Source organism: Coregonus lavaretus (assembly GCF_964263955.1).
Source record: "Coregonus lavaretus genome assembly, chromosome: 22".
Taxonomy (NCBI): domain Eukaryota; kingdom Metazoa; phylum Chordata; class Actinopteri; order Salmoniformes; family Salmonidae; genus Coregonus; species Coregonus lavaretus.
This window is the reverse complement of record NC_140009.1, coordinates 19196375-19216773: the sequence shown is the minus strand read 5'-3', so window position 1 is coordinate 19216773 and position 20399 is coordinate 19196375. Positions and strand designations below refer to the sequence as shown.

Sequence of the window (20399 nt, the reverse complement as noted above, 5' to 3'; positions counted from 1 at the left end):
AAAAGGCAAAAAGATTTGACTGATAAGTGGTATTCCCTGTTCTCCAGGTAGAACTCTTTTGGGTTCCATGTAGAACCCTTTTTCCACAGAGGTTTCTACATGGAACCCAAAAGGGTTCTACCTGGAACCAAGAATAATTTTACATGGAACCAAAAAGGGTTATCCTATGGGGACAGCCGAAGAACCCTTTTGGAAACTTCCAGAAGCTTTAAAATGTGGGCCAGATTGTCAGGATGGGTAATGTACTGTATAAGTACACATTATTTACAAGTAAGAACCCCTCAAGATACACTTCATTTTAACTAGCTAAATTCTATGTAACACCTATTAATTACGTTGTTCTTATGCAAACATTACATGTACTATGCTTTGAAATAGTATGTTTTTCCTTATCTGGGATGACCATGTTAACATCCACGAGGGGTCACAGCCTTTGTGAGAGTTGTTACTGAATCGGACGCAGCTGAGAAGAAACAAAACACAAAGTTTGTGAATGTAGTGGAAACCTGCCCATTTGTAACAAGCATTAATTGTTACACCGTTGTAATTACAGACCACAATTACTACCAGTTACATGTTGTTATTATAACTATTGGTTGTCACAGTTAACTACAATACTTGTTACACTGTAATTACACTGTAATAAGGACACCTTAAAATGAAGTGTTACCCCAGGTTATGATGAGGTCTTAACTATGACAAGTAGGCCCCATAATATAACACATAATATAGTGGTCAGAATTATGACCAGCTGGTCAGATAGAGGTCACAATTATGACCAGCTGGTCGTATGGTGGTCAGAAAAATACATATTCTGGTCAGTAATAAGCCGTCATAAAAAGACATCATACGTTAGTCTCTCTTTACAGCTGCTGTGGTTGGCCTCCCTAATCTCCACGTTGCTGTTCAACCTGGATCTGGGCCTGTTTGCTACCATGGCCCTCTCTCTGATCACTGGAGTGACTGTATTCTCCTGCTCCAACCCTCTGTACTTTGCAAACGCTGAGCTGCTCTTCAGCTCTCTCAGAGAGGTACTGTAGGTAGGCTGCATGCCACGAGACATAAACTATACCTCAACCCAGACAATATAACATAAACCATAACTCAACCCAGAACCACCACATTCCACTGTTTGTTTATACATATTTGTGCATTCCTTCACGCACTTACTGTAGGTTGACACCTATAATTCATACAATGTGAAAATCTATTAACATTAGCAATTGTGTGTGTGTGCGTGCGTGCGTGTTTGTGCATGCATACGTGTATGTGTGTTTTTGTGTATACAGTCTGTTGAGAACCACCCCTTACCTCAAATGTCAGGAACAAGGCACGGTCTGGTGCTTGAGTTTAGCTCAGTCATCTTCATGGATTCTGTGTCAATCAAAGCACTATGCAAGGTGAGCCCAAACAGTCATTACCTGAAACAAATAACACAAACCCCATGTATAGACAATGGTGTTACTATACTATGTTAGGTCACTATCTCTAGTTCTGCATTCCAGCTGTACAAACAATTTGCTTTATTGGGTTGATTGCCTTTAACAATAGCTTTGTGAGTGGTGCATAACATATTGCGTAATCCAGTCAAACATAATCCACATTACATCATAAAATATGACTGTGCTGTGAGATCAAAATGTATGGTCCTCCTTACCTCACAGCGTACCATAATGGATGTTGTTGATGTTATCTGTGTGTTCTGTGTTATCTTCAACCATACAGACAGTCTTTGAATAAGATGGGCATATGTTATTTTGTGTGTGTGTGTGTGTGTGTGTGTGTGTGTGTGTGTGTGTGTGTGTGTGTGTGTGTGATAAAGAGCAGAAGAGAGAGCGTGAGATAGGGATAGGGCACAAGAGATATTCCACACTGTGTGTTTCTGGCAGCTTGTAAGATGTGATGGTAGCTGCAGTTGCTTTAGAAATCAGTTGTAGGTTGTAGTGTACTGTGCATGTCAGTTTCAGGTTGTAGTGTACTGTGCATGTCGATTTCAGATTGTAGTGTACTGTGCATGTCAGTTTCAGATTATAGTGTACTGTGCATGTTAGTTTCAGATTGTAGTGTACTGTGCATGTCATTTTCAGATTGTAGTGTACTGTGCATGTCCGTTTCAGATTGTAGTGTACTGTGCATGTCAGTTTCAGATTATAGTGTACTGTGCATGTTAGTTTCAGATTGTAGTGTACTGTGCATGTCATTTTCAGATTGTAGTGTACTGTGCATGTCCGTTTCAGATTGTAGTGTACTGTGCATGTCAGTTTCAGATTGTAGAGTACTGTGCATGTCAGTTTCAGATTGTAGTGTACTCTGCATGTCAGTTTATAATTGTAGAGTACTGTGCATGTCAGTTTCAGATTGTAGTGTACTGTGCATGTCAGTTTCAGAATGTAGTGTACTGTGCAAGTCAGTTTCAGATTGTAGTGTACTGTGCATGTCAGTTTCAGATTATAGTGTACTGTGCATGTTAGTTTCAGATTGTAGTGTACTGTGCATGTCAGTTTCAGATTGTAGTGTACTGTGCATGTCCGTTTCAGTTTGTAGTGTACTGTGCATGTCAGTTTCAGATTGTAGAGTACTGTGCATGTCAGTTTCAGATTGTAGTGTACTCTGCATGTCAGTTTATAATTGTAGAGTACTGTGCATGTCAGTTTCAGATTGTAGTGTACTGTGCATGTCAGTTTCAGAATGTAGTGTACTGTGCAAGTCAGTTTCAGATTGTAGTGTACTGTGCACGTCATTTTCAGATTGTAGAGTACTGTGCATGTCAGTTTCAGATTGTAGTGTACTGTGCATGTCAGTTTCAGATTGTAGTGTACTGTGCATGTCAGTTTCAGATTGTACTGTACTGTGCATGTCAGTTTCAGATTGTAGAGTACTCTGCATGTCAGTTTCAGATTGTAGTGTACTGTGCATGTCAGTTTCAGATTGTAGTGTACTGTGCATGTCAGTTTGAGATTGTAGTGTACTGTGCTTGTCAGTTTCAGATTGTAGTGCACTGTGCATGTCAGTTTCAGATTGTAGTGTACTGTGTATGTCAATATCAGATTGTAGTGTACTGTGCATGTCAGTTTCAGATTGTAGTGTACTGTGCATGTCAGTTTCAGATTGTAGTGTACTGTGCATGTCAGTTTCAGATTGTACTGTACTGTGCATGTCAGTTTCAGATTGTAGTGTACTGTGCATGTCAGTTTCAGATTGTAGTGTACTGTGCATGTCGATTTCAGATTGTACTGTACTGTGCATGTCAGTTTGAGATTGTAGTGTACTGTGCTTGTCAGTTTCAGATTGTAGTGCACTGTGCATGTCAGTTTCAGATTGTAGTGTACTGTGTATGTCAATATCAGATTGTAGTGTACTGTGCATGTCAGTTTCAGATTGTAGTGTACTCTGCATGTCAGTTTCATATTGTAGTGTACTGTGCATGTCAGTTTCAGATTGTAGAATACTGTGCATGTCAGTTTCAGATTGTAGTGTACTGTGCATGTCAGTTTCAGATTGTAATGGATTGGTCTTGTGTGTTACCTGTGTGCTGTAGACAGGCTGGTGAGTCAGCTGCAGGTCCAGGGCTTTGTCCCAAACACTCTGCCCAGGTCCTGCCTCTTCCCCTCAATGCACCACGCTGTCGAAAACTGCCAGACATCTCCATCCCTGGCTGTGAGTATGCTCACTTTTGCTGTATGCATTGCTACAGGCATTGCTACCTAGTGTCCTATGTCTACCCATTTGTCTCTTAGAATTAGTTTGTTTGCTTGTGATTGTTGTCTACTTCTGCATTGATGTCATTTTACTGCTCCTATAAGACCACAACACAGAGCTGACTGAGTGTTGATGTGCAGCCTGCAGCTCATGGAGTGGATGGAGAATGCCACTGTAGAACTCCTACCTCAATCAGAATATGGAGTAGACTGAACTCTCAACTCTCAGCTCAAGCTGGTGTTGTGATAGGACTATGAACATTTATTTCCAGAAACAAATAACTTTCTTCTGAAACTCGTCAGTCAGTTTCTTGGCAATTTCTCGCATGGAATAGCCTTCATTTCTCAGAACAAGAATAGACTGACGAGTTTCAGAAGAAAGTTATTTGTTTCTGGCCATTTTGAGCCTGTAATCGAACCCACAATTGCTGATGCTCCAGATACTCAACTAGTCTCAAGAAGGCCAGTTTTATTGCTTCTTTAATCAGCACAACAGTTTTCAGCTGTGCTAACATAATTGCAAAAGGGTTTTCTAATGATCAATTAGCCTTTTAAGATGATAAACTTGGATTAGCAAACACAATGTGTTTGAAAAAAATTAAAATGTATGCACTCACTAACTGTAAGTCGCTCTGGATAAGAGCGTCTGCTAAATGACTAAAATGTAAAATGTAAATGTAAATGTGTCATTGGAACACAGGACTGATGGTTGCTGCTAATGGGCCTCTGTACGCCTATGTAGATATTCCATAAAAAATCGTCAGTTTCCAGCTACAATAGCCATTTAAAACATTAACAATGTCTACATCAATTTGATGTTATTTTAATGGACAAAACATTTAGCTTTTCTTTCGAAAACAAGGACATTTCTAAGTGACCACAAACTTTTGAACGGTAGTGTATATAAATATTAGATCGAGCAATGTCGGTGTGGCTTTGACTAAAATACAGTAGAATAGAATACAGTATATACATATCAGATGAGTAAAGCAGTATGTAAACATTATTAAGGTGACTAGTGTTCCATTATTGAAGTGGCCAGTGATTCCAAGTCTACAGTTGAAGTCAGAAGTTTAAATACACTTAGGTTGGAGTCATTAAAACTCGTTTTTCAACCACTCCACAAATTTCTTGTTAACAAACTATAGTTTTGGCAAGTCGGTTAGGACATCTACTTTGTGCATGACACAAGTAATTTTTCCAACAATTGTTTACAGACAGATTATTTCACTTATAATTCACTGTATCACAATTCCAGTGGGTCAGAAGTTTACATACACTAACTTGACTGTGCCTTTAAACAGCTTGGAAAATTGCAGAAAATTATGTCATGGCTTTAGAAGCTTCTGATAGGCTAATTGACATCATTTGAGTCAATTGGAGGTGTACCTGTGGATGTATTTCAAGGCCTACCTTCAAACTCAGTGCCTCTTTGCTTGACATCATGGGAAAATCAAAAGATATCAGCCAAGACCTCAGAAATAAAATTGTAGACCTCCACAAGTCTGGTTCATCTTGGGAGCAATTTCCAAACGCCTGAAGGTACCACGTTCATCTGTAACAATCGTACGCAAGTATAAACACCATGGGACCACGCAGCCGTCATACCGCTCAGAAAGGAGACGCGTTCTGTCTCCTAGAGATGAACGTACTTTGGTGCGAAAAGTGCAAATCAATCCCAGAACAACAGCAAAGGACCTTGTGAAGATGCTGGAGGAAACAGGTACAAAAGTATCTATATCCACAGTAAAACGAGTCCTACATAACCTGAAAGGCCGCTCAGCAAGGAAGAAGCCACTGCTCCAAACCGCCATAAAAAAGCCAGACTACGGTTTGCAACTGCACATGGGGACAAAGATCGTACCTTTTGGAGAAACGACCTCTGGTCTGATGAAACAAAAATAGAACTGTTTGGCCATAATGACCATCATTATGTTTGGAGGAAAAAGGGTGTTGCTTGCAAGCCGAAGAACACCATCCCAACCGTGAAGCACGGGGGTGGCAGCATCATGCTGTGGGGGTGCTTTCTGCAGGAGGGACTGGTGCACTTCACAAAATAGATGGCATCATGAAGAAGGAAAATTATGTGGATATATTGAAGCAACATCTCAAGACATCAGTCAGGAAGTTAAAGCTTGGTCGCAAATGGGTCTTCCAAATGGACAATGACCCCAAGCATACTTCCAAAGTTGTGCCAAAATGGCTTAAGGACAACAAAGTCAAGGTATTGGAGTGGCCATCACAAAGCCCTGACCTCAATCCTATAGAAAATGTGTGGGCAGAACTGAAAAAGCGTGTGCGAGCAAGGAGGCCTACAAACCTGACTCAGTTACACCAGCTCTGTCAGAAGGAATTATTATATTTCACCCAACTTATTGTGGGAAGCTTGTGGAAGGCTACCCGAAACATTTGACCCAAGTTAAACAATTTAAAGGCAATGCTTCCAAATACTAAATGAGTGTATGTAAACTTCTGACCCACTGGGAATGTGATGAAAGAAATAAAAGCTGAAATAAATCATTCTCTCTACTATTATTTTGATATTTCACATTCTTAAAATAAAGTGGTGATCCTAACTGACCTAAAACGGGGAATTTTTACTAGGATTAAATGTCAGGAATTGTGAGAAACTGAGTTTAAATGTATTTGGCTAAGGGGCAAGTAAACTTCCGACTTCAACTGTATATGGGGCAGCAGCCTCTAAGGTGCAGGGTTGCGTAACCGGGTGGAAGCCGGCTAGTGATGGCTATTTAACAGTCTGATGGCCTTGAGATAGACACAGTTTTTCAGTCTCTCGGCCCCAGCTTTGATGCACCTGTACTGACCTCGCCTTCTGGATGATAGCGGGGTGAACAGGCCATGGCTCGGGTGGTTGATGTCCTTGATGATCTTTTTGGCCTTCCTGTGACATTGGGTGCTGTAGGTGTCCTGGAAGGCAGGTAGTTTGCCCCCAGTGATGCGTTGGGCAGACCGCACCACCCTCTGGAGAGCTCTGCGGTTGCGGGCGGTGCAGTTGCCGTACCAGGCGGTGATACAGCCCGACAGGATGCTCTCAATTGTGCATCTGTAAAAGTTTGTGAGGGTTTTAGGGGCCAAGCCAAATTTCTTCAGCCTCCTGAGGTTGAAGAGGCGCTGTTGCGCCTTCTTCACCACACTGTCTGTGTGGGTGGACCATTTTAGAATATCAGTGATGTGTACACCGAGGAACTTGAAGCTTTCCACCCTCTCAACTGCAGTCCTGTCGATGTGGATAGGGGCATGCTCCCTCTGCTGTTTCCTGAAGTCCACAATCAGCTCCTTTGTTTTGTTGACATTGAGTGAGAGGTTATTTTCCTGGCACCACTCTCCCAGGGCCCTCACCTCCTCCCTGTAGGCTGTCTCGTCATTGTTGGTAATCAAGCCTACTACTGTTGTGTCGTCTGCAAACTTGATGATTGAGTTGGAGGCGTGCGTGGCCACGCAGTCATGGGTGAACAGGGAGTACAGGAGGGGGCTGAGCACGCACCTTTGTGGGGCCCCTGTGTTGAGGATCAGCGAAGTGGAGGTGTTGTTTCCTACCTTCACCACCTGGGGCCGGCCCGTCAGGAAGTCCAGGACCCAGTTGCACTGGGCGGGGTTCAGACCCAGGGCCCCGAGCTTAATGATGAGCGTGGAGGGTACTATAGGGTTGAATGCTGAGCTATAGTCAATGCTTGGGGCCCTTGTCCAGATGGGGTAGTGTGCAGTGCGATGGCGATTGCATCGTCTGTGGATCTATTGAGGTGGTAAGCAAATTGAAGTGGGTCTAGGTTGTCAGGTAAGGTAGAGGTGATATGATCCTTAACTAGCCTCTCAAAGCACTTCATGACGACAGAAGTGAGTGCAACAGGACGATCTGCAATCCACATGCTGATAGCCTACTACGGTTATGTTGTGAAGTATGGACCATACTGTCAGGTCATTCATTCTGCTGTGTGTTTTATAAAGAATGGAAATAGAAGCTGTTTATATAAAATATGTATTGGAGCAATATGGTTTCTTGTGTTCAATTCTAGGGTTAGGGTTGAGCCAAGATGTGGAGATGAAGCGAGGGTTAGGGTTAAGGCTAGGGTTGAGCCGGGAGTTTATATGAAGATAGGGTTAGGGTTAGGGTTGAGGCTAGGTTTAGGGTTGAGCAATGTATTGAGAAAAACGACTGTGACATTTAATTTGTTTGCAAAAAACAAGATAACGTTTTCCTATGATATCATGTTGTAACCACACTGCTAACCCTAATGCCTAACCCTAACCTTAAATTAAGACCAAAAAGCACATTTTTGTTTTCATGAATCTTTACAATATAGGCAATTCTGACTTTGCAGCTGGCCTCTCTAATAGGAAATCGCTCAGTTCTGCCTCCAGGATAAGACTGATGACAATAAATGTAAACCTGATGTTTCATAGGGGAGAGTGGGGTAAGTTGAGCCAAAGGGGTAAGTTGAGCTACCCGTTTCTAGGAATCCATACACAAAATTAATAATTTGACCAAATAGGACTCTACACACTCACACACACACACAAACTCACACTCACACTGACACTCCAACACACACACACACACACACTCACACACACACACACACACACACACACACTCACACTGACACTCCAACACACACACACACTCACACACACACACACACACACACACACACACACTCACACTGACACTCCAACACACACACACACACACACACACACACACATAACACACACAAATTGTTCTATACATCAGTTGAGGTCTCTATAAGCTTCAAAATGAGGTACTGAACCTAGCATGAAAGTGCATCCTTTTAGCTGTGTGGGCTAATATAGTCAAAATGTTTTAATTTGGGGTAAGTTGAACCAATGGCCATGGGGTAAATTGAGCCTTTTTACCCCAATCTCCCCTACACAATTGGTTTATTATTTTTCATTATAGCCATACTGTATCATCATTGTGTTAAAATCTTTGTAAACTTACTCTGTCTGCAGCTCCACTAGAATATAAAACTTGCAGTTTTCACAGCGGGGGGTTTACCTTTAATGATTGACAGGTGCAACACCCCTGTTTGATTACTTATCATTAGGATTATTTTCCCAATACAAAGTTGTAAAGTCAACACTTCTATTAAACTCTATGTGAACCTTTGAATACTGAAGAATGTAATATTGTTTCAACTCATATCATCAAGCTCCAGATGGAAATTAAAACACTATTAAATACAAATAAATATTAAATATCCACTCCATGTCAGAAGAGGGAGGAAAAGAGTACAGCCTATAGTTTAACTTAACTGCAAAGGGAGGGACAGAAGAACTGCCCATAGATAAAAAGTCTAGCAGAGAGCATAAATATAGTTACATGTTAGGACTCCACAAGAGGGGTGAACTGGAGGGCAAAGTTCAAAGGTCATCGAGGATCGCTGTTTTAGGCATTTCCTTTGACATGGACCAACAATATCCTATTCCAAAGGAGGTTTGGTTTATAACATTAGAATGTCAAACAAACTCCAACCCAACAGGTTCATTATTTATCCCTCAAGGTCCCCTAGTATCATTATTGGGGCCGTAACAGATTGTGCACACAACCAAGTCGTACACCATCCTCACAGGGTAAGCTAAAACAATGGTAATATCCCTGACTTGACTGAATTATGTCCTCTATCTAATCAGGCCCAGATAAGGCTCCTCATATGCCTCTTTCTAAAGACCTGCTGTCTCACTGCCTTGGCTTGAAGCTCCAACGTCCAACTGCATGCCTGGCTGTCCATCTCTACTGTGACAAATGATTGACTGGGACTTTGCTCTCCTCCTCAGTCCTCCCCACCTCCCCGACTATATCTCTGTTTTGTCTTCAAGGTCCACTGTCAAGATACTTGGACAAGCGGGAATACTCAGTGACAGAGAAGGCTTAAGAGGAAAAGAGGGTGGCAATACAGGATCAGTGAATCCTGAAGGGATTAATAACATAAGAAAGATCCTCTCTAACTGGAACAAAGTCTTACAAAGGCTCAGACAGTTTGGACACAGATTCATCAAGCATTAGGATTACCATATTTGGACAACTTGAAGCTGAAGTACAAACAAGCGTTGAAGGAGAGAAACATCTTTCCACAAGTTGAAACTACAACAAGTGGGACATCACAACTGATCCTTGAGAATCAACCTGAAGCCAGTTTCTATTGAGACATAAGACGTTTAAGTCATAAGATCACAACACATCATAACACAGGGAGAGACAAGGTGTCAGACAAGGTTGAAGGAATTATCAGAGGTGACCTCTACACAGACGAGACTCTAGCAGATCACACAGGCCCAACCATGACGGAGAGAAGGCGTGTGGGCTACTGCATGCACAGAGAGGTGTTGGATGAAGGAAAGGTGGACCAGTTGGCTGAGAAATCAGATGTTAAAGTCCCTTTCTCTGAAAAAATCAGAGAGTCAATGAGGTAAGGTGATAACCTTACTTTAACCTTGCATACAACTGAAAACAAAAACGAAAATGAAATGGAACTGTGACAAAACAGTGTTCAGAAATGACTCACTATTGAGTGAGTATTGTTAAGTATAATAATGCCCAGGGTTAGGTAGGTTACTTTGTAAATGTAATTGGTTACAGTTCTAAGTTATCTGTCCAAAATTGTAATGAGTAACGCAACTTTAGGATTACCCAAACTCAGTAACGTGATCTGATTACTTTTAGTTACTTTTGGACTACTTTCCCCTTAAAGATGCTGTCCGGGATCTTAAGCACAACAAATTTGTAACATATTGTACGAATTGGATTCGTAACATATCATATGAATTGCCAAAAATCTGGGGGAAAAAACGTTTTTTTGCAGGACATAACATATAAGAAATGGATGGCGTAGTACACAGTTGGATGATGTAGTACACATAAAATTGGGTCCCTTTTTATCTCTTGACCACCACTTTCAAAACTACTATCTGAAATGAATCAAAAGTTCTGGAACATCACTTTAAGAGGCATCAATCAAATGCATTTGGTATGTCATCATAGTGATCTCTGACTTGTGGTCAGACTCGCTCAGGAAGAACAAACTTAAACTTGCGCATTTTTTCAATGCTGAATTGAATGTCATTGAGACAACAGAAAGGTGTCATAATGTATTTTCTGCAAACACAATTTCTGAACTTAATTCCCCGGGCTCCGATGATTTGGACTTCGATTAAGGCAGGCCCCCGCACCTCTCTGATTCAAAGGGGTTGGGTTAAATGCAGAAGAGACATTTCGGTTGAATGCATTCAGTTGTGCAACTGACTAGGTATCCCCTTTCCCATCCCTAAAAGTAATCCAAGAAGTAATCATCCAGTTTTTCAAAAGTATCTGTAGTCTGATTACAATATTTTAGCTGGTAACGTAACTGATTACAGTAAATAAATAAAAAATGTGTGTAAGGAATAATACCATCTGTAATGCCTGGACAGTCTCAGTGTATCCTAGTGTTGTTTTAGTATAGTATGTTTAAGAGGAACTGAGTGTGCCTCTTAGTTCCCCCTACAGATGTAGGATCTTAATTTGAGCAAGTTTGCTACAGCAGGAAAATTATTCTGCAGCAACAGGAAATGTGAATTATTATGTGGATTATAATTAATGCACATTTTTCATATAAAGATTATCCTGCAACAGGGTGATCAAATTAACATCCTACACCTGTATGTCTCAGCAGGTCCTGTGTGCCTGTTTCAGTGAGATTAAAAAGATATCGGTACTCAATTTACTGTTATCATACCAGGGTTAACATTTTAGAACTGGTACTTGATACCAGGTGCTGGTACTCAAACAGTAGAAAATTAGAGAAGGCAAATCTCTGTACCCTCTTTAACCACTGGCCTGCATATGTCTCTTTAGTGTGAGCTTCTCAGTCTCAGTGTGTGTGTGTGTGTGTGTGTGTGTGTGTGTGTGTGTGTGTGTGTGTGTGTGTGTGTGTGTGTGTGTGTGTGTGTGTGTGTGTGTGTGTGTGTGTGTGTGTGTGTGTGTGTGTGTGTGTGTGTGTGTGTGTGTGTGTGTGTGTGCGTGCGTGCATATGTGTGTGTGTGTGTCTTCTCTCCCAGGTGTTCTGGCCCCAGGCTGAAGAGTTTTATGTTGTCATCTGTTCCTGTTCTCTCCTGGCTGCCTCGCTACTCCCTCAGAGACAACGCCGTCGGAGACCTGATCTCAGGCATCAGTGTGGGCATCATGCACCTACCACAAGGTCTGATTGCCTGACTAAATATAACCTTGTATTATTACCCTGTTACCATCATTAATAACCATATAATAACCATCTTTGAGTAACTTTGGAATATTAATATATTTTGTGTCACTGTAGGGATGGCTTATGCTCTGCTAGCAGCAGTGCCCCCAGTGTTTGGTCTGTACTCCTCCTTTTACCCCATCCTCATCTACTTCATCTTTGGGTCGTCCAAACACATCTCTGTGGGTAAGTAGTTTGCTATATAGAGAGTACAAACCATGTTTAATGTTTTATGTCACACACAGAGACCATGGGTCCTACTAATCACCCCAAACAATCCAAAACAACCCCAAACAACCCAAAATAACCTAATAAACCTATACATGCACAAACATTTCAGTCATACATTTTTATTATTTCTGCTATCGTGACCATATAGAATATAGAATCCTGAACCCAATATATCACAAACCAGACCGAAACGTGAACCAACCTCTAATTTGGGTGGTTTCGTGTTGTTTTGGTAGCCTGTTTGTGGTTCTTTTGGGTACTTCTGTGTTGTTTTGGGTACCTGTTTGTGGTTGTTTGTGGTTGTTTTGGGAACTTTTGAATTGTTTTGAGTACTTTGGGGGCTGTTTTGGGTACTTCTGTGTTGTTTTGGGTACCTGTTTGAGGTTGTTTGTGGTTGTTTTGGGTACTTCTGGGTACTTTAAGGTCATTTTGGGTAACTGTTTGTGGTTGTTTGTGGTTGTATTGGGTACTTTTGGGTTGTTTTGGGTAATTTAGGGTTGTTTTGGGTACCTGTTTGGTGTGGTTTGGGGTTATTTGGGGTGATTAGTAGGACCCGAGACGACTACACCTTATGACTCATTTTGCCATCCAGTGAACACAACTAATGTTATGCCTAGAGTCAGAACATTAATTTCAAACGAACTACTTTATGTATATAAACCTTAACCCTAACCTCTCTCTCTTAGGTACATATGCAGTGATGAGTGTGATGATCGGGGGAGTGACCGAGCGCTTGGCCCCAGACTCTAACTTCATGATGTATGATAACGCCACCAATGAGAGTACGGTGGATGTTTTTGCTCGAGACACGGAGCGGGTGAAAGTGGCTGCTGCCGTTACTTTCATGTCCGGCCTCTTCCAGGTAAATCTGACTGAACGTCAACTGCATGCCACAAGACTGTTAGCCTGCTGAGCTAAAGCCTAGGAAGTCTTTAGGTCTCAGGCAAGGTTAGTCATCATTACTTATCTCCGAAATACCTGTTATATTAGCAGAGATTGTATGACAGCTTCTCACATATGTGTGTGTGTGTGTGTGTAGATGCTCCTGGGCCTGGTTCAGTTTGGCTTTGTGGTGACCTACCTGTCTGAGCCCCTGGTCAGAGGGTACACCACCGGAGCAGCCATCCACGTCATCGTCTCTCAGCTCAAGTACACCTTTGGTATCAGTCCACAACGCTACAGTGGACCCTTCTCCCTGATCTTTGTAAGTACTACAAACACACATAGGCATGGGCATTAGGGTCCTACACTCATGTGGTGGTGCCCTCTATGGGTGGGGGAAAGAACTGCCTCTGCCATTTTCTACTGATATGCAGTAACAGTTCCTACCCCCCCCCCCCCTCTCTCTCTCTCTCTCTCCCCGTCTCTCTCTCTCCCCCTCTCTCTCTCCCCCTCTCTCTTTCTCTCTCTCTTGCTCTCCCTCTCTTTATCGGTCTCTTTCTCTCTCTCGCTCTCTGTCTCCTTCTCTCGCTCTCTCTCTCTCTCTCTCTCTCTCTCTCTCTCTCTCTCTCTCCCCCTCTCTCTCTCTCTCTCTCTCTCTCTCTCTCTCCACCTCTCTCTTTCTCTCTCTCTCGCTCTTTATCTGTTTCTTTTCTCTCTCTCTCTCTCTCTCTCTCTCTCTCTCTCTCTCTCTCTCTCTCTCTCTCTCTCTCTCTCTCTCTCTCTCTCTCTCTCTCTCTCTCTCTTTGTAGACAGTGATAGAGGTGTGCTATCTGGTGCCAGAGACCAACATAGGCACCCTAGTGGTGAGCCTGGTGTCCATCATTGGCCTCATCAGCGTCAAGGAGCTCAACACCTACCTGGGCAAAAAGCTGCCGGTACCCATTCCTGTAGAGCTGCTAGGCGTGAGTCACAGTCCCACTCCTCCTACACCCAACAGAGGACAAACAGATTAGTTCCCACTGTGAAAATTAGACCAAATGACTGGCAGTGAGCTAAAATTGGTTTGTGCATAAACAATGGATAACGAAGTGGAGTAGGAGAAACACTGTTAATGTAGAACAAAAATATAGTAACTTTATTAGTACCACATAAACAGCCAAACATTATTTTGATGAAAGTACAACATAAAGTACTGTAACAATTATCTATCTGTGAAAATAGTTGCTCTCTCTATCTCTCTCGGACAACATTGACTTTAATAGCAGAATTTATTTTGACAAAAGATTATCTGGAAATAATGTATAATGTGCACTACAATCTGTCCATTTATCTTTATTTTTATTTTGTTGTTGTAATTTTGTAACCCCCTTTTTCTCCCCAATTTCGTGACTACAATCTTGTCTAATTGCTGCAACTCCCAACGGGCTCGGGAGAGGCGAAGGTCGAGTCATGCGTCCTCTGAAACATGACCCGCCAAACCGCGCTTCTTAACATCCGCTCGTGTAACCCGGAAGCCAGCTGCACCAATGTGTCGGAGGAAACACTGTTCAACTGACGACCGAAGTCAGCCTGCAGGCACCCGGCCCGCCACAAGGAGTCGCTAGAGCACGATGAGCCAAGTAAAGCCCCCTCGGCCAAACCCTACCTTAACCCAGACGACGCTGGGCCAATTGTGCGCCGCCCTATGGGACTCCCGGGCACGGCCAGGGATCGAATCCCAGGCTGTAGTGGCGCCGCAACACTGCGATGCAGTGCCTTAGACCGCTGCACCACTCGGGAGGCCCTAATCTGTCCGTTTCTAATGTGGGTTTAGACATTGCATTCATCTCTTCGTCTTTCTGTCTGTCTGTCGTCAGATCATCATCGCCACGGTGATCTCCTGGCAGGTCAACCTGGAGGGGAAGTATGGAGTGGAAGTGGTGGGAGAGATCCCCTCTGGGTGAGGAGAGGAGCATTATACACACATAGAGATACCACACAGATACATAACCACATAGATACACAACCACAGATACATAACCACATAGATAAACAACCACATAGATGCACAACAACATACAGTACATGCACAGCCATAACAGCCCACATCCCAGATACTCAGTCACGTAGTCTACCTACACAACCACTTGTACAGATGGCATTATACCTAGATACACAACCACCAAACTACAGTACACAACATGATCACACAAAGATATCCTTGTCAAGGAGAATAACAGTTACCCTTGTTTCTCTTCCCTAGTCTACAGCCCCCTGTCATGCCTACAGCCTCTCTATTTGGGCAGGTGATAGGTGATGCCTTCGCTCTGTCTGTGGTTGGCTACGGCATTGCCATCTCCCTCGGACGGATCTTTGCCCTAAAATATGGCTACAAAGTTGACAGCAACCAGGTAAAAATATTGTCAATGACTATGTGATTGGAAATCTTTCTGGGTGTGGTTGTTGTAATGTGTGGCATGCACTGCTTGTGAATGACTGTTTGTGCTATACACTCCCCTATTTACTGAAGAAAGTGGTCTCTTCCTGGTTTAGGAATTGATAGCCCTGGGTCTCAGCAACTCCATCGGAGGGGTGTTTCAGTGCTTTGCAATCAGTTGCTCCATGTCCCGCACCATGGTACAGGAAAGCACTGGGGGCAAGACTCAGGTACAGACTCATCTCATTATGACAGTAATCATACATTATTCTGTTGCATTGATAACTGGGTTCATTAAAAAACACTCAAAGCGTTCATTAAAACCCACATCACAAACCCACGTGGATTCCTTAAAACACAAGTAATTAGTTGTCTAGCACTTCAATTCAACAGCCAGGGCTCAATATTCACAACACTACGCAATTACAGGAGGGCCTGGTTGTTGTCTGTTTTAACCCTCAATGATCCAGCTCTTTCTTTCTTTTCTTATATCTCTCTCTCTTCTCCCAGGTGGCGAGTGCTCTTTCAGCCATGGTGATTCTGGTCATCATGCTGTGGATTGGGGCTCTCTTTGAAGAGCTGCCAAAGGTACCATTCTATTGGCTGTTGGTTTATAGACTGAGGTGGTTCTGTGTGTGATTGTGATTGGTGGCTGTCTCTCTGTCCACTAGGCCGTGTTGGCAGCCATCATCTATGTGAACCTGCATGGCATGATGAAGCAGTTCATGGACATCCCAACTCTGTGGAAGAGCAATAAAGTTGATATGGTGAGAGAGAGATAGAGGGCAGGGGGAGTAAGGGTAAGGTGTTATAGAGGGGATCGGGGTGAGATGAAGGAGAAAAGCGGAGAAAGAGAATAGAGGGGTGAAACGGGAGGATGAGTTAGATTTTATTTAATTGGTTTCTCATCACAGAGGTAATATAATCCCATAGTAGAAACAGAAGTCTCAGTGGTAAAGTGAGAGAGTTTAATGAGGGAGGAGGATGTGTGTTAACTCTGGGGTTTTCCTCTGTCTGCCCCCCTCCCTCTCTCCCTAGCTGGTGTGGGTGGCCACTCTGATCCTGACTGTGCTCTTCAACCCTGACCTGGGCCTGGCAGCCTCCATTGCCTTCTCCATGCTCACGGTCATCTTCAGGACCCAGCTGTGAGTATACAACCGCTCACACATACACTACCAGTCAAAAGTTTGGACACAGATCACCTGGCCTCCACAATCCCCCGACCTCAACCCAATTGAGATGGTTTGGGATGAGTCGGACCGCATAGTGAAGGAAAAGCAGCCAACAAGTGCTCAGCATATGTGGGAACTCCTTCAAGACTATTGGAAAAGCATTCCAGGTGAAGTTGGTTGAGAGAATGCCAAGAGTGTGCAAAGCTGTCATCAAGGCAAAGGGTGGCTATTTGAAGAATCTCAAATATAAAATATATATTTTGATTTGTTTAACACTTTTTTGGTTACTACATGATTCCATATGTGTTATTTCATAATTTTGATGTCTTCACTATTATTCTACAATGTAGAAAATAGTAAAAATAATAAAAAACCTTGAATGAGTAGGTGTGTCCAAACTTTTGACTGGTACTGTACACTAGCGCGTACACACTCACACACACAAAACTCTATCCCAGACAGACTCCATCTAACCACGAACCTCAAACACTACTCATTTTAATTTACCCCACACGTCATTAAACTACCCATTCACTCTTTAAAGTCATTTTAACAGATTTAAAAGGGACTAGATGTCTCATCTGCTCCACTTCTGAAACTATGTTTGAAAAAACATACCAAATTGTGTAATAAATCGTGTGTTAAATCCCTACACTTGTCTATTTGTCCGTTTAAGGCCGAAGTACTCCCTCCTAGGGCAGGTCCCTGAGACTGACATCTACAGACCAGTGGAGAACTATAATCAGGTATGCATCCATGGCAACCAGATATATAAATATACAGTACGTATTCAGTTACTCTCTAATCATACCGCCACTCCAATCAAGAGGGAGTCTTTAACTTGTAGGTACCAGGTCTATGTCTGTGAAGGTGTTTCACTTTGGTTTTCTACAGTATATCAGTTGTAAGGTTTCCCCTAGATACAGATTTAGGATCAGCTTCCCCTCCCTCAAACATATGTTTAAAGCTAGAATCATTAGTTGCTACATCCATTTTTGGACGTATACATTAATTATATAGACCCATTGATTCTAGAAGAATATAACTTATAAATGCCATAACGGTCGTAACCGATCAGAACCCAAAATATAAGCTTGTTTTACTCCAATGTTTGTAAACAATGTAAATGTAAACAAACACTGTATAGCCTCAAAACATGGTTAAAACTATCATTGTGATATCATGGATGGTCAGTCCTTGCATCCATCGCTCTGTCTATGAATTTGAGAGTGGATACATTTCTCCAGGCCCATCCCTCAGCTTTTTACCAAAACAGAGGCAGGGTAACCACTTTTGTATTTTTTCAATCATAGCCGTGAGAAATAGGGGTGCTGAGGGTGATGCCAGCACCCCCTGAAAAATCATAAATGAATAAAAATATGAATACAAATATTTATTTTTTCCCAGAAGTAGTGCACTGGGTACTGTATTAGTGGACCGATATAGATGTCTGTAGCGCGGGCAAACATTCTAAGCCCCCCCCACTCCCAAACTACTTCCAGCGGCTATGCCCATGATCAGTGTCTAGGGGCAACTCTGTGTAATGGCTATGTTTCATCATTCTTGTTAGTCTTTATTATAATAAGAGCATTGATATAAATAACCATTGTCTCTCAGGTGAAGGAGGTCCCTGGTGTGGTGATATTCCGCTCCTCTGCCACCCTCTACTTTGCCAACGCTGAGATGTACCAAGACGCCCTGGCAGAGAAGGTGAGGTCACAGGAATTACTATGCACTACTGTCACGCCCTGACTCAGGGGACTCTTATTTGTTGAGTCAGGGTGTGTATATTCTATGTTGTGTAGTTCTATGTTGTCATTCTAGTATGTGTAGATCTATGTTGGCCGGTGTGGTTCCCAATCAGAGGCAGCTGTCGCTCGTTGTCTCTGATTGGAGATCATACTTAGGCAGCCTATTGGCACTCGTTAGTTGTGGGATCTTGTTCTGTGTGTAGGCTTGTTTTGTGTTCAGCCTTAGGACTTCACGTTTCGTTTGGTTTGTTGTTTTGTCGTGTGTTTATCAGTTAATAAACATGTACGCATTTCACGCTGCGCCTTGGTCTGACCTGTCCTTAAACGAACGTGACAGAAGATCCCACCAAACACGGACCAAGCAGCGTGCCCAGGAGGACCGAACACCCTGGACACAGGTGGGGAAGATTTGGTCTTGGGAGGAGATATTTGCGGGGAAAGGACCATGGGCGAAGGAGAGGAAGCCGGCCGAGGAGGAAGCCCGAGAAGCAGCCCCAAGAACAATTTTTGGGGGGGCTAAAGGGGTGGTCAGGGAGCGAGAGAGAAGAGCCCCGACCACTGCACCCGGTGGGTTTCCAGATTAATTCCCTACGACCATGGGAAGAAGAGTGGGAACAGTTCTATACTGAGGATTCGGAGGATGACGACGACAATGAGTTTCGGCAGTGCCGAGAGTGAGAGAAGGATTGGATCTGCAGGGTAAGAGAGGAGGCCACCACATTACGGGGGCTGATAGCTAGAATGGAGCGAGAGAGATCCATTCAAGAGGAGGCACTGCAGGAGGCTCGTAGGGAGAAGGAGGAAGTAGAGGCACGGAGAGAGGAGCTGGTTAGGCAGCATAAGGAGCGGGGGTTAATAGAGGAACCCAGTTATGCAGAGCTACGTACTGTGCTAGCACCACGCACGTGCCGTGCTAAAATGGGCATCCAGCCAGGATGGGTTGTGCCAGCTCTCCGCTCCAGACCTCCAGTCCGCCTCCACAGTCCGGTCCGGCCCGTTCCTGCTCCTCGCACTAGGCCAGTGGTGCGTGTTCCCAGTCTGGCCCGGCCCGTTCCTGCTCCTCGCACGAGGCCAGTGGTGCGTGTTTCCAGTCCGGCCCGGCCCGTTCCTGCTCCTCGCACCAGACTAGTGGTGCGTGTTCCCATCCGGCCTGTTCCTGCTCCTCGCACCAGGCCAGTGGTGCGTGTTCCCAGTCCGGCCCAGCCCATTCCTGCTCCTCGCACCAGACTAGTGGTGCGTGTTCCCAGTCCGGCCCGGCCTTTTCCTGCTCCTCGCACCAAGCCAGTGGTGCGTGTCGCCAGTCCGGCCCGGCCTGTTCCTGCTCCTCGCACCAAGCCAGTGGTGCGTGTTCCCATCCGGCCCGGCCTGTTCCTGCTCCTCGCACCAAGCCAGTGGTGCGTGTCGCCAGTCCGGCCCGGCCTGTTCCTACTCCTCGCACCAAGCCAGTGGTGCGTGTTCCCAGTCCGGCCCGGCCTGTTCCTGCTCCTCGCACCAAGCCAGTGGTGAGTGTCGCCAGTCCGGCCCGGCCCGTTCCTGCTCCTCGCACCAAGCCAGTGGTGCATGTTCCCAGTCCGGCCCGGCCCGTTCCTGCTCCTTGCACCAAGCCAGTGGTGCGTGTCGCCAGTCCGGCCCGGCCCGTTCCTGCTCCTCGCACCAAGCCAGTGGTGCGTGTTCCCAGTCCGGCACGGCCTGTTCCTGCTCCTCGCACCAAGCCAGTGGTGCGTGTTGCCAGTCCGGCCCGGCCCGTTCCTGCTCCTCACACCAAGCCAGTGGTGCGTGTTCCTAGTCCGGTCCGGCCTTGCCTGCTCCTCGCACCAGACCAGTAGTGCACGTGTCCAGTCCGGCACGGCCCGTGCCCGTTCCACCGGAGCCTGATCCGGCACCGGTCAGCTGCTCCACTCCGGAGCCAGAGCAGTCCGCTCCACCGGGGTCCAGTCCAGCTCCGGTCAGCGGCTCCACTCCGGAGCAAGAGCAGTCTGCTCCACCGGTGC

At 44.4% G+C, this 20399-nt stretch overlaps 2 protein-coding genes across 2 annotated transcripts in view; both read left to right on the top strand.

The window, feature by feature from the left end:
* Positions 1 to 10019: 10019 nt before the first annotated feature.
* slc26a6.2 (solute carrier family 26 member 6, tandem duplicate 2) lies at positions 10020 to 18409 on the top strand (the record flags this gene model as incomplete). The annotated part of the gene is made up of 14 exons (XM_084186729.1): positions 10020 to 10147; positions 11775 to 11914; positions 12032 to 12142; positions 12874 to 13049; positions 13227 to 13391; positions 13879 to 14031; positions 14926 to 15008; positions 15312 to 15459; positions 15602 to 15715; positions 15996 to 16073; positions 16157 to 16252; positions 16524 to 16630; positions 17334 to 17403; positions 18275 to 18409. The coding sequence occupies 14 exons, from the start codon at positions 10020 to 10022 to the stop codon at positions 18407 to 18409; spliced, it is 1704 nt and encodes a 567-aa protein (XP_084042855.1).
* Positions 18410 to 19048: 639 nt separating this feature from the next.
* LOC311149551 (cAMP-dependent protein kinase type II-alpha regulatory subunit-like) overlaps positions 19049 to 20399 on the top strand; it is a gene marked incomplete at its 5' end in the record, with an annotated part of 19662 nt that continues 18311 nt past the window's right edge. Inside the window, one exon of the mRNA XM_084186727.1 lies at positions 19049 to 19082. Within this exon, the coding sequence (XP_084042853.1) occupies positions 19049 to 19082 (34 nt within the window). The remainder of the gene's footprint in view (positions 19083 to 20399) is intronic.